We start from the raw sequence: 15,214 nt of genomic DNA on the forward strand, positions 1-15,214 counted from the left end.
TAGGGTGAGAGGGGAAAGATATAAAAGAGACCTAAGGGGCAACGTTTTCACGCAGAGGGTGGTACGTGTATGGAATGAGCTGCCCTGCCAGAGGGTGGAGGCTGGTACAATTGCAACATTTCAGAGGCATTTGGATGGGTATATGAATAGGAAGGGTTTGGAGGGGAGGGATATGAGCCGGGTGCTGGCAGGCGGGACTAGATTAGGTTGGGATATCTGGTTGGCATGGACAGGTTGGACCGAAGGGTCTGTTTCCATGCTGTACATCTCTATGACTCTGTGACTCTGACTGCCTGCTGCACCTGCATGGTTACCTTCAGTGACAGGCATATGAGAACCCCGTCTCAATTTATAGCCATTCGACCGAAGGGTCTGTTTCCATGCTGTACATCTCTATGACTCTGACTGCCTGCTGCACCTGCATGGTTACCTTCAGTGACAGGCATATGAGAACCCCGTCTCAATTTATAGCCATTCAGATAATAATCTGCCTTCCTCCTTTTGCTCCTAAAGTATCCACATTATACTTCATCTTTCTTTTGTCCATTCACAGAATGTGGGCATTGCTGGTTGGGTCAGCATTTATCACCCATCCCTAATGGCCTAGAGGGAGGACAATTACCAGTCAACAACATTACTTGGGGTTCATTTGCCCACTCATCAACTTGACAAGATGCATTCTCGAAGAATTCCAGTAGATTTGTTAAGCAGGATTTCCCTTTTGTAAATCCTTGCTGAATCTGTCCAATCCTGCCTCTATTTTCCAAGTGCTCAGTTACTAAATATTTTATGACTGGCTGTAGCATTTTCCCCACCCTCTGTGTACTCTAAATGTTTGCTGATTTTTCACCATCACCACTTTAAATAACGTTCCCAAACTATCACAGCCAACTTGCACCTCATATCATTATAATTTTCCCTCTTTAGATTAAGGACCCTAATCTCAGTATCAGTTTTGTCTCTCTTCACCTTGATGAGGAATTCTATCATATTATGGTTACTTATCCTCTAGGGGCCTCGCACAACTAGATTGCAAACAATTTCTTTCCTATTACACAATATCCAGGCTTGTTGGTCCCTCCACGTATTGATCCACAACCCATCTTGTGCACTCAAAAGAATTCCTTCTCTAGTTGTTAATTTGATTTGCTCAATCTTTATGCAGATTAAAGTCACCCATAATTAGACATGTTCCTTTATTGCATGCATCCACAATTCCCTGTTGAATACCATTTCCAACATCACCCCTAAAGTTTGGGGGTTTATATACACAACCCTAAACAATATTTATTGCCTCTTGCTGTTTCTCAGCTCTATCTACACAGCATCCACATTATTGGAGCTAATATCCTTCCTTGCCGTTTTTCACGTTACTTCTCCTGTTCTCATATTTTTCACTGTGGCTCTAATTGACCCTGCCATTTTTCTTATTCCTCTTTTTAACCTATTGGTTTTGCCTTTGATCGCTCTTCTTTTGACTCATATGGGTTCCCATACTTCTGCCATTTTAGATTAAAACCTCCCCAACTATTATGGGAAACACATCCCCTATGACATCAGTTCTGGTGCTGCTCAGGTGTAACTTGTCCAGTTTGTACTGATCCCACCGAACCCAAAACCATCTCAATGCCCCAGGAATGTGAACCCCTCCCCATCTCACCATCTCTTCAGCCACGTTTTCATCAGATACGTCCTGCTATTTCTATTCTGACTAGCATATGACACTAGCAACAATCCTGACATCATTACTGTTATGGATGTTATTGGGATGCTACCCCTTTATAAGTGAACTGGTCAGCTGACTGAAAGCACAGAGCTGGGGGTTCAGTCTTGAGCCAGTTGTAGAGGTGTGAGCATCTAAAATATAGTGTAAAAACTGAAAGAACTGTGGATGTTTTAAGTCAGACACAAACAGAAATTGCTGTAAAACTCAGGATCTGGCAGCATCTGTGGAGAGAAATCATAGTTAACATTTTAGGTTGTGATCCCTCCTCAGAACTCCTCAAGTTTTGACCCAAAACATTAATTCTGCTTCCTCTCCACAGTGCTGCCAGACCTGGTGGCCTTTTCCAGCAATTTCTATTTTTGCTTGTGTTTAAAATAAAGTGTTCCTTTTCCAAGTCTTACTTGTGCCTCCCTGGTGTATAATTCCTGATTCCCAGCAAATTAGAAGCTTTATATATTCGCTTCCTGAAGGGCTTTTGCCCAAATTGTCGAATCTGCTGCTCCTCAGATACTGCCTGACTGCTGTGCTTTTCCAGCACCATACTCAACTCTGATCTCCAGCATCTGCAATCCTCACTTTCACCTATATATCTCTCGGAGGCCCTACTTTTCAACTTAATTCCCTGTGTTTTGACTTTAGGACATCTACGCCATTTGTACCAATGTGTATCACAGTCACTGGCTATTCACCATCCCCCTCCAGAATGTCCTGTAGCTGCTGAGACATTAGTAATCCTAGCATCAATGGTGGTGGTCGGGGGGGGAAAACAAACCATCCTGAAGTCTCATTTGCGGCCACAGAAACACCTGTCTGTTCCCCTTACAATTGAATCCCTTATAACGGTTGCATTCCAATGCTCGATACTCTTCCCCGGTGCAGCATAGCCAACCACGGTGCAATGAATGTGGGTGTGACTAATAAACTCACTGGACTATAACCTGGTGTTGAGAGATTTTTGACTTTGTCCATCCCAATCCAACATCCACACCTCTACATCATGTTCACCTAAGAGGTCATTGCCCCTCAACACTATCCAAAGCCATGTATGTTTTACAGGCGAGTAGCCACAGGAAACTCCTGCACTGCCTGTCTGGTCCTATTGCTCTGCCTTGTGACGACCCATTCCCTCACTGTCTGTGAAGTCTTAGCTTGTAGGGAGGGGGTCACACTACATGTGCTATCCCTGATACTCTCCGCCTCACGGATACTTCACAGTATTGCCAGTCACTGCTCTAGTTCAGAAATCTGGGCTTCTAGAAGCTGCAGCTGGAAGAACACACCACAGCTTTGAGCTTCCTGCCATGATTTACTTCTTTAAATTGAGCTCTTTCAAAGATGCTTAATATCAACTACTGTAGGGCTCTTATTCCCTTGTCCTCGTTACAGTAGAATGTAGTCTTTACACACTATAAGCCACACAAAAAAAAAGCAAAAGGAAAAACCAGCTTTTCCCTCTGCACTGAACTCCCACTGCACACACTGTCTCACTTAGGAGGAGTTCTCTCCCACTGCTCATGCAAAGCTTATTGTAATAGCAAGAATTCAAAAAAAGATCAGTTAACCATGGTTAACAAAGGAAGTTCAGGATGCCATTCTTGGGTCTACCTACAGCAAATAGACTGTAGTCGTTCAAGGTGGCAACTCAACCACTACTTCCTGCAGGTTACAGCACAAGTGCAGATCCAGATTCCTTTTAAATGAGTCAAGGCTTCAGCCTTAACCAACAAACTGGGGCTACAGTTCAAATCTCTACCATCTTCTGGGTTAAAAGATTTCCTTGCTAAAATTTCTACCAATCACCTTAAATTTGTGTTCCTCATCCTGGGGGAAAAAGAAGTCGTACTATCCACTCCATCTAAGCTCCTCATTATTTAATACACTTCAATAAAGCATTTTATTAAATGAGGCATAAAAGGTGCTCAAGGGCAATAGAAGATCAAGGAAATAACTCTACCTATTACAATGCAAGGTGGCTGTGCTCATTCTTAATGTCCTAGCCCAGCCATCATCAACTGGCTCAATGGTCTGCCTTCAATCATGACATCAGAAGTAGGAATGATTTCTGATGATTGCAGTGTGAAATCCCATTGTTAACTTTGCAGTTACAGGGGCATACCATGCACTCCAGAAACTTGGCAAATGCTCCCTGAATCCCACGTGATTTAACCTTACTAAATCAGTCTACCATGCAGATGCTTGTTGAAGGTTTTCAAAGCACAAACTGACTGCATTGTGTGCCAACCTCAACTGTACTTTTCAAAACTTCCTCCTCCAATATCTGGGAGACAAGGGCAGCAGGTACACGGAAATACCCATGACCTACAAGTTCCCTCCAAGCCTCACATCTTCCTGAATGGGAACTGTCTTGCCATTCCTTTACTGGTGCTGGATCAAAATCCTGGAAAATCTTTCCCAGCAGCACTGGGTGCACTAAACCACTGCACAGGGACTGCAAGAGTTTCAAATTCAGCCATTTCATTTTGACAGTTCAATTTTGGCCACTTATTTTAAACAGGCATGCCAAAGTTTATAAGTATTTTATATAGCAAAGTCTTCAGGATGAGGGTATGGTTTCAAATAGGTTCTGGGTGAATGCTCAGAAGGAACAACGTGAAGGCAAGAGAAAGAAACAAAAATTTAAATTGGTTCAAGTGATTGACTGAGGGCTACCACTGAAAATGTGTTGCTGGAAAAGCGCAGCAGGTCAGGTAGCATCCAAGGAACAGGAGAATCGACGTTTCGGGCATAAGCATTCCTGAAGAAGGGCTTATGCCCGAAACGTCGATTCTCCTGTTCCTTGGATGCTGCCTGACCTGCTGCGCTTTTCCAGCAACACATTTTCAGCTCTGATCTCCAGCATCTGCAGCCCTCACTTTCTCTTAAGGGCTACCACTGCAGGGTAAACCCTCTGAAGGAACTGTTTTGACAGGCACAATACCTAGAAAAGTCACCCCATGGGAAGGCAAATTTCTCTGAAGGAAATTGCTCCATTGTGCAATGTTTTGAGGGAACACTCCCAGGCAGACTGCTGTGAAGGAGGGACACTGAGTGAAAACGTTTGAGCACTGCTCCCTGGAGACTCAGTCTAAGGGACTGGTCAAAAGGAACACCACCAAAACGCAAAATTCCAAGAGGACCTGAAATAATTTTTTAAGAGCTGGCAGCTCATCAATAATCACCTTTTTCTTTTTACTAATGCATAGTCTTTGACAGTAGCACTGCTGCCATTCCAGAGCCTCAACATCCCTGACATTCACCCTTCAAGTCAGATCTCCCTGATTGGATCAGATTAACAGCCCTATCAGGGAACTTATATTCTATAAAGGTCCAGCTGGCTGACCTTATTATAATCACTACATCCCTCCTCCTCTGAGTTCACGGTCACAAGGTGGTCCAGTTCGTTTCAGAGCCTCCTGGAGTGTTTTAACATTGGGTCAGGTTCCTCCAGCTTTGAATTCAATAGGAGAGCCATGTAGTGAATAGGAGCTCACCTCTTGTGTCTGGAGCACCTTGGTAGACATGCACACTTCTTCTGGAGGCAGAAGCATTGAGGTGGCTAGTTTCATCATGTCCATCTCTGATTCAGAGGACTTGATGTTTGATGGAGAGGATGAATCAATGAGTCCCTGAAGTATTTCTGAAGGTTCTGAGGGACAGGACAAGTTTTACTCTGCACAGTCTGCAAACTTGTAGCTTTAAAATTGCCCTCGTGCTTTGTTCAGAATAGTTGCACCTACCCAAAATTTATAAGTCACTGGTCCTGATCTCACGACAATCATGCATCCTGCACATGTGGGGCCACTTCCATGATTCTTACACCAGACTTCTGAATCAAACCGTTTCTCTCACTTGGTGGAATCTTGGTTTGGCATTGGGTTCCTGTTGTTTCATCCTGGGTGAAGTCTGGGAAGATAAGACTTAGCCTGGTGCAGAGTCTCCTACCCATTAGCAACTCTGTTGGTGTTATCCCGTAGTTGAATGAGGGGTGTTCCTATAATCAAACAAGAACAATGAAAAATCTGGTACCTAGTGAGGCTATAGCTGTTTTTTTTCAGTCTAGCCTTCAAAGTTTAGATCACTCTTTCTCCGTATTGAATGGTGGGGGGGGGGGGGGGGGGGGGGGGGAGATAATGGAACTGATCTAACACATCAAATCCCATTTGACTTTCAGTGGTAACTAAATTCCCTGCTGGTAAACAATGGCCCATTGTCTGTGACCAATACCTCCAGGACTCCTGTGTCACAAAAGGTGTGTGCAATGTTTCTATCGTTGCTCCAGTGTTTGCCAAAACGGATTCTATGCATGTCCAACCACTGAGTGGACGTTTACAATGATTAAAAATAGTCGACATGCAACAGAGTCCAAGTTTTACCCAGACATTTCCATGAATGTGAGAAAAGTGTTGGTGTTACTTTCTGTCCTTGTTGAACATTCTGGACATTGTCCCACCATATGGCCTGGCCACCAGATATAACTCCTCACCAACATCTTCATTTTGGAAACTCCAGATGACCTTGGTGGAGTTCAGCCAGAATGAGGGCGACAATCACTCTTAATCCCCATTACATGTCATTCTCCAAGTGAGCGATCTCTCCAGTCCAAAAAAGTTTTCAATCTAGCTGTGATGACCCTTGGTTTCCCCCATTAATATCAATTGTTTCAGTTTAGAAAGGACTGGATCTTTATGTCAAAAGTTTGATATTGTTAGCGGTTACTGGTAGCCTGTCCAGAAAATTCAATGTCATGACAGACTCTTCCATTGGGGGTACCACAGATGATGTGTCTGCTAATGGAAGGCAGCTCAATGCATCCACGTTTGCTGTTCAGCCACCGAGACAGCGTTCTAATTTGCAATTACACATTTAATATTAGAGCCCACTGCCGAATATGGCCCAAAGCTAACGTGTGGCCCTGCCTTATCCACTTTAAGTAGACTGTTTTAAAAAATTCTCAAGGTCAGGTTCGTAGGAGAGTAGTCTGACACAGAACAAACGACCAAGAGGCGAGTCTGCTAGAATATGGGCATTTTATTCCCCGCAGCGTCGCCACAACCAGGTCTCATACAACGGGTCTGGCTTATACTCACTCTACATGTTACCGGAACTGGGAGCCGTCAGTTCTCGTAGAGCGGTTGCCAACAACCCACGCTCGGCGGTTAAACGTAACCCCGGAGCAGACTCACCGAACTGGAGACTTTTCCAGCTGATATACTCTTTTCCAGATATAAACATTCATGTGAACAGCAGAGCAAGGCTAAAAAACACATTCCATTCTGGTTACATACAGATAAGAAGATTCACACGGGGAGGTGTGTAATAAGATTCACACGGGACTAAGCAACACCTCCATTCCGGTTAGATTCACACATGTATTGGGACATAATTTTTAACCGTTTCACCACATAGACCAAGTAGTGGTTCATGACCCATTATCATGAATTTTCACCCATAAAAGACATTGATAGATTTTGTGACTTCAAATATGACCGCCAATCCTTCTTTATCTATTTGGGCATATTTATGCTTTGCACTAGCTTAAGTACCAAGGACTTTGGCTATGGGCATTCTTCTCCAGTGGGCCACCTATGAGCTTATACCACCTCGATGCCATTCCATGAGGCAATGCACATCAATGACAGATCTTTCTTGGGATCCTAGTGTGCCAATACATTAGAGGATGATAGTTGCTGGTTTACTTCATTGAAAGCTACAGCTGGTTTCTGAGACCCATTTCCAAAGCTGACCTTTTAGTAAGGAGTTGCCAGGATAGATGCCAGGTATGAATTCTCCACAATAATTTACTAGATCCAAAAATGACTTAAGCTCCTAGAAAAATGTGGGGCCAGGTCATCTTTGGTCACCCACACTTAATTCTCCAACAGATGTAACTCAGTCTTGTTGATTCTTTAGCTAGGTAGGTCACTTCTGGGGTCTGGAACACATTTTTTCCCTTCTTAGGCATATGCCTGCCTTGGAAAAACACCTTAGGACTATATCCAGGTTCACTAAGTGTCCCTTATTAACCTTCCCTGCTATCAGGATGTTATCTAGGTAAATGGCAGTCTGAGGTACTCCTTGCAAAATGTTCTCAATCAGCCACTGAAAAATTGAACAGGCTGACAATACACAATGTATTGTGCCCTTATGGATATTAATCATATGACTATCCAATGACCGTTTAAATGCCCTTAAAGTTGGCGAAACTACTACTGTTATAGGCAGTGCTTTCCATGCCTCTATTAGAGTAAAGAAACTACCTCTGACATCTGTCCTATATCAATCACCCCTCATGCTAGCCATCACCATCTAAGGAAGAAGGCTCTCACTGTTCACCTAACACTGAATATCTTATACATCTAAATTAAGTCACCTCTCAACCTTCTCTCACAAAAACAGCCTCAAGTCCCTCAGCCATTCCTCGGAAGACCTCACCTCCATGCCAGGCAACATCTTAGTAAATCTTCTCTGCACCCTTTCTAAAGCTTCCACATGCTTTATTTAAATGCGATGACCATAATTGTACGCAATACTCCTAGTGTGGCCACATCAGGGTTTTGTACACCCGCAGCAAGACCTCGTAGTTTGAAAACTCAATCCCTCTACTAATAAAAGCTAACACATCGTATGCAAAAGGTACCTAATGACAGAAAAAAAAAAAGCTGCAGCTCCATAAGCTGTTAGGAGCTCTATTCATTTTTCTTCAGCCTCAACATAGTTAGCCTGGAAAAACATAATGCATTCTTTACAACTTTGGGCACAGTCAACCGAGTCAAACTTCCCACATAGAAGCTGGATGTAAGAAAATGCTTACCCAGTCACCCCTAACTGTTACGAGCAAGTTTCTTCAGTATCGTTCTTTTACCCTTATCACTACTGAAATAACACCTCAGAGGCTGCATCCCATCACCAAGCATCCTTTGTTCAGAAATATTTAGCCTTTGACATTAGCAATGTCTCTCACCGAGAGAAACGTTCACATTCTCAACATCCCTGACATTCATCCTTTTATATCAGCCTGATTAGACCAGAATAGCCCCAATTAGGGAATTTATATTCTGAGAACCAGCTGGCTGATCTTGTTACAATCACTGCAGATCAAATCAAGGAGACAATTCCAAAGATTTTAATAGAGTAAACAAGGTGAATCTATTTCTACTGCTTGGAGATTTAATAGCAATGAATTTATCTGGCTTAATAAAAATCTGGAATTAATAGTTCATCTCATGATAACCATGACAGTTATTATGGATCGTTATAAAAATCCATCTGGTTCACTGACGTTCTTTAGGGAAGGAAATCTGCTGTCCTTACCAATGATGCCCCTATCCCATGAAAGAAAAAAAGAAAATAAAACTCGCAAAAGAACTGGATAGGAGACGAAGGGGATGTATGTTACAAGGGGTTTGTGTTATATTTCCCGCTGCGTGTCTCCCTGCCACTGGAGAAGTCCATGATCAGTCCACCTATCTAATGCCCAGCAGCCTCAATTTGCAGATGGCTGCTTAACTGAGTCAGAATGGGGTTTCTGATCTCATTTGGGAGCTTTGGGAGAGCTGTGAGCCAATCTGATTGATGATTGCTTGTCAAACCAAAAGTGGTCAAAGTCATCTGATGGATCCTAGATTTTATTAAGCCCAGGGAATTTGGTGGAGGGTGTGTGCAGGCGAAATGGCACAATCCATGAAGAAAAGGAAGAGGGACCCAAGCTTTAGACCATTATTTAGCTACTTACCAAGAGGAGGCAAGCCACCTGACCCCCTTACATGCTCAATATTAGGTCGGAGGTGGTAGGAAGGCAGCAGGCAGGCCATGTATTTTATTTCTTCAAGTACGCCAGCAGTGAGCTTTAAAATTCAAACCAATTTGAACTATTTTGCAATGAATTGATAAGATTTGGATAAGATTTGGATTGCAGTGATTTGGAGTGGCAGAAGCATATTCAGTAATACATTTTCAAATGGAAATTGGGTAAATACCTTGTGGAAAGATTCACAGGGATATGGGAAAAGTCTTTTTGATTTATTGAATAAAATAAGTCATGTACAAAAAAAGTGTTCTTAGTGTCAGCATTCACGCATTGCGAGTACACACTAGGAATTGTAGACTTGCATTATAGACTTACAAACTTTTCGAATGTTCTGTGGATACTACAGAGTTTTGTGCACTGGGCCAAGAACTAGCATTGAGGAGTACAATATACAGAAAGTTGAATAGGCTTTAACATCCAAAAGGTGTGGTGCTTCATTAGTCAAGATTGCATTTTTCTTCTCTCTTATTTTCAAGACAAGGTTAAATTCAAGTTACTGTTTCAACAGTCAAAGTGACTTAATTCACATATCCCTTCAATTGTAAGTATAATTTTGTGTACCTGTCTTGGTTGGTCAATCTTTGCTCCTGACGCAAGCAGCATCTTAACCACATTTAGATGGCCGCCTTGTGCTGCCAGGAAAAGTGATGTAGCACCATCCTGCAAAAAGAAAGGAATTTGGTCTATCACTAATTTTAATACAAAACTTGGAAAGTAGGAGAGTGAAGTTACTCTCCTCAACTTTGAACAAAAGCGCAATAAGGCTATAAGGCATAGAAGCAGAAGTAGGCCATTCAGCCCATCAAGTCTACTCTGCCATTCAATGAGATCAAGGATAATCTGAGCAAATTTTCTTCAGAAGTGTACTGTTTTCTCATCACCACTGACGTAACTGAAGAGGCCAGTATCCCATCACCACATCATCCTTTATTTACATGTGCACAGTACATGGGCTCTGACCAGCCAATTATAGAAGCATAGAATAGAATCCCTACACTGTGGAAGCAAACAATATGGCTCATCAAGTCCACAGTGACCTTCCAAAGAGCATCCCACCCAGGCCCATCCCCCTACCCTACTCCTGACACATCAAGTCCATCCCCCTACCCTCCAAAGAGTTGAAAGTGTGGTGCTGGAAAAACACAGGTGGTCAGGCAACATTTGAGGAGCAGGAGAATCAACATTTCGGGCATAAGCCCTTCATGAAGAACGAGGTTTGTGGGCTGGGGTGGGGCTTGGGGAAGACAGCTGAGAATGCAATAGGTAGATGAAGGTGGGGGAGAAGGGAATAGCTCAGAGAGGAGGGTGGAGCAGATAAATGGGAAAGATGATGGACAGGTCAACAGGACAGTGCAGAGTTGGAGGCTTGAGACTGGGATAAGGTGGGGGGTGGGGTGGGGAATGAGGAAACTGGTGAAATCCACATTAATCCTGTATGGTTGCAGGGTTCCAAAGCAGAAGATGAGGCGTTCTTCCTCCAGGCATCAGGTGGTTAGGGTTTGGCAATGGAGGTGGTCCAGGACCGGTGTGTCCTTAGTGGAGTGGGAGGGGGATTTGAAGTGATCAGCCACAGGACAGTGGGGTTGGTTGGTGCTGGTGTCCCAGAGATGTTCTGAGACGATCTGCAATTTGGTGTTCTGGACAAAGGTTTGTGGGGGGTGCGAAGGTGTGGGTGCAGCTTTTATACTTCTTGTACTGGCAGGGGAAGATGCTGGGAGTGGGATGAGGGCTGGTGGGCTTGCCAAAATGTCAATTCTCCAGCTCCTCGGACCACACTCTTGACAATGATCTCCAGCATCTGCAGTCCTCACTTCTTCCTAGCTGACCCTCCAAAAAGCATCCCAACCAGACCCATTGCCATCCCCTATTCCTGTAACCCTGCATTTCCCATGGCTAATCCTACTAGCCTACACATCCTTAGACACTGTAGGCAATTTAACATTCGAAGCTCCTTGGATGCTGCCTGAACTGCTGTGCTCTTCCAGCACCACTAATCCAGAATCTGGTTTCCAGCATCTGCAGTCATTGTTTTTACCCAATTTAACATAACACCAAATCCACCTAACCTGCACATCTTTGGATTGTGGAAGGAATGAGGAGACTCTGAATCTTCTGATTGTAAACTGTACTGTTGAATAAAACAAAACCAATGTATTCATCTGTTAATGTTAATTCTGAGAAACAGCAATTTACAAGGGAGAGGAGTGGCAAAGCCAGATGTCAAACCCTACCATTCAACCAGTTTTCAAGGACAAACTTCAAATCCCACTTTCACTCATGACAACAAAGCAGTAACAAATTCATACAAAACAGTCCTGTTAGATAAGAAACTGTGCATAGAATACAGAATACACCCCAGGAATGCAGCATTCATTACCATAAACATCAAAATGTAGAGTCCATTCCCCAGGAACAGAGTCCACTCCAGTATACAAAGTACATTGTCAGAAATTGAGTTCACTCCAAACTGCAGAGTCCATTGCCAGACAGAGGGCACAGACCACTTCTGAAGGCAGCAAATGCACACCCCACAGCACACACACCCGTGTCTAGTCTCCATAGGGGCCTGGCCCATCCATTGAGAATTAGGCCCACTCTCAGAAAGAGACTACATTGTAAAGGTACAGTTAACTCAGAGGTTTGGTCCACTCCCAAAGCCCAGGATCCAGCAAATGCTCACCTCCCAGCACTAACACAGTTGTTCAGTCTTTACAGAGGCACAGTCCACCGACAAAGGACCAGGTCTACCCACAGGAACAGCTCATCTGGAAATGTGTATTTTCTTACAGACGCTCATCCAAACACCAAAACAAAAAAGTGAAAACACATACAAAATGAAAGAAAACCAGAGAGCAAGGACTAAGCCCTTGTCAACATTTCTCTTTCACTTTGAGAAAAGGACAAAGAGTAACACACAGACTATAACCAGCCAGTGAAACAACAGTTCCCTAATGAAGGCTGAATTACACCTGAAACACATTGACTGTGTAGACCACGCAGTTTAGAAATCAGTCCTCAATTGAAAAGGAACATCAGATAACAAAACTAGCTTTGTAAACCAGCCAGTTCAGGAATTAGGTTCTTCCAAAAAAGCAGAAACTAACAGAAGCAGTAACACACTATGGCCTAGCCAGCATAGAGTCTGTCCGAAATCTCCTGTTTATTTTCTTTATAGAGCCAGCTCTCAGAGTGAGCAAGATGTCTGACACTCCTTTTTCTTCTTTGTTTTCTTTTGTTATTTTCCCCCACACTACCATCTAACAGCTGTAGTGCTTACTTAAATCTCCTAGTTATATTTTTTCTTGTGCTTATTTTTTCTCCTGTTTTTTTTTCCTATTTTCCCCTGACACTAACAGTGGTAATGCTTATTTGAATTTCCTGTTGTTTTAAAACAAACTTTTTTCTTATTTTATCAATACACAGGTTTACAAAACAATTAACATTAACAGCTGTGTACAAAGAAACAGTAATTTTACAAGGGAGAGGAGTGGCAAAGCCAGGCCCCAAACCCTACCGTTCAACCAGTTTTCAGGGAAATGAGGACAAACCTCAAATCCCAGTTTCAATCATCGCAAAATAGTAACAATGACAAATACATAAAAGACAGTCCAAATACATAGAGTGCATAAAATACAGACCCCCAGCAAGCCACTGTCCCTCCCACCTTCCGGCCACTAAGGCAGCCCACCCCTACGCCCCTGTCCACCCCATGCTCCTTCCAGTTCTTGGTCTGCCCTGACATCTTTCAACCACCTCTAGGACAGCCCATCCTTCTTCCCCAACCCCACCAGGCTGACTGCAGTCAGGACGGCCCACCCACTTTCCGGCTACCCTAACGCCTTTAGCACCTCCCAGCCATCTGTAGGACAGCCCGCCCCAGTGCCTACCCAGGGTGACAGCACTGAGGACGGCCTACCCGCTTTCCAGCTCTCGGTCTGTTCCAACATCAAACTCTCACCTACCCCGATGCGCCATCTGGCCTGTAGACTATCTTGACACACCTTCTGGCCACCTCTAAGACAGCCCGTCCCTTTCCCTGGGACGACAGCATGCAGGACAGCCCATAAGCCTTCCAGATCTCAGCCCATTCCAATTCCCTTCTGGGTCTCGGCCGCTATGACACGCCTTCCGACCACCTCTAAGACAGCCTGACCCGATCACCCCTTCTCGGGACGACAGCACCCAGAATGGCCTACCCACCTTCAGCTCTCGAGGCAACCGGCCTCAGGGTGGCCTACCCACCCTCTGGCTTTTGGGACAGCTCATCACTTTCAGGTTCATAGGACAACCTACCCACCCTCCAGCTCTCAGGATGATGGCTTTCAGGACGATCTGAGCCTCCCAGCCCACAGTAAGGGATACAAGACAGCACAGGTGATAAACCCAACAAGCAACAAGGCAGTCAATTACCAACAAAGAGTCCTTTCTGGTAGAGAGTCCATTGCCATAAACAGTTCTCTTCAAAATGTGGCATCCATTCCCAGGATCAGAGACCACACTCCAGTATACAAAGTGCCTTCTCAGAATGAAGTGCACTCCAAACTGCAGAGTCCATTGCTAAAAACAGAGTCCATAATGGAGGGCAGAGTCCACTCCTGAAGGCAGCAAATGCACACCCCACAGATGTTCAGTCTCCTTAGAGTCCTGGCCCATCCATACAGAACCAGACATACTCACAGGAACACAGTACATTGTAAAGGTGTAGTTAACTCACAGGGGTTTGGTCCACTCCCATACTCCAGGATGCAGCAAATGCTCACCTCCCAGCACACACACACAGGGGTGTTCAGTGTTTACAGAGGCCTAGGTAGTTTCTACCCACAGAAACAGCTCATCTGGAAAGTTGTATTTTCTCACAAGGGCTCAGTCTAAACACCAAAAAACAAAAGGAAACTAGAGTCCAAGGGCTAAGCCCTACTACAAAATCAACATTGTACTTTTCTCAAAGTAAAAGAGAAAAGAGTAACACAGCTGTAACCAACCAGTGAGACAACAGATCCCTAATGAGAACTAAGTTACACCTGAAACACAGTGACTGTGTAGATCAGGTAGTTTAGAAATCAGTCCTCAATAAAAAAGGAATACCAGTTAACAAACTAGCTATATAATTTGGCCAGTTTAGGAATCAGGTTTTCCCCCAATAAAAGCAGAAACCTAAATGTCATTGTCACTGTCTTGTCATATGTGGAACTGGGATTTGAGGTTTGTCCTCCTCTCCCTGTGAAATGGTTGAACAGTAGGGTTCGGGGCCTAGCTTTGCTGCTCCTCTCCCTTGTAAAATTGCTGTCTTTTGTGTACAGCTGTCAATGTTTTTTGTAAACTGGTTTGTAATTTGTTTAATAAAATAATATAACCAGGAAAAAAAAAACTTTTGTATGTAACGGTATTGTCGAATGTATAAATGTCATTGTCACTGTCTTGTCATATGTGGAACTGGGATTTGAGGTTTGTCCTCCTCTCCCTGTAAAATGGTTGAACAGTAGGGTTCGGGGCCTAGCTTTGCTGCTCCTCTCCCTTGTAAAATTGCTGTCTTTTGTGTACAGCTGTCAATGTTTTTTGTAAACTGGTTTGTAATTTGTTTAATAAAATAATACACAGGAGGGATTTTTTTTTAGGGAACTGACTCTGTGCTGGTTGGTGTTACAGTCAGTATGTTACTGTTAGTTTCTGCTTCCTTTTTT

At 43.7% G+C, this 15,214-nt stretch overlaps 1 protein-coding gene across 5 annotated transcripts in view; it reads right to left on the minus strand.

The window, feature by feature from the left end:
- Nucleotides 1-15,214, minus strand: part of ankrd29 (ankyrin repeat domain 29) — a 99,525-nt gene that overhangs the window by 46,197 nt on the left and 38,114 nt on the right. For 4 of the 5 annotated variants that reach the window (XR_006311339.1, XM_043687600.1, XM_043687599.1 and 1 more), the window contains one exon: nt 10,095-10,193. Coding sequence is in view for 4 of the 5 variants with exons in the window: in XM_043687600.1 (XP_043543535.1) it covers nt 10,095-10,193 (99 nt within the window). In the remaining variant the exon portion in view is untranslated. Of the gene's footprint in view, nt 1-5,463; nt 5,718-10,094; nt 10,194-15,214 lie in introns of all 5 variants that reach the window. The other variant, XM_043687603.1, reaches the window with a different exon arrangement.

The sequence above is a fragment of the Chiloscyllium plagiosum genome, chromosome 4, assembly GCF_004010195.1.
Source record: "Chiloscyllium plagiosum isolate BGI_BamShark_2017 chromosome 4, ASM401019v2, whole genome shotgun sequence".
NCBI classification, from domain to species: domain Eukaryota; kingdom Metazoa; phylum Chordata; class Chondrichthyes; order Orectolobiformes; family Hemiscylliidae; genus Chiloscyllium; species Chiloscyllium plagiosum.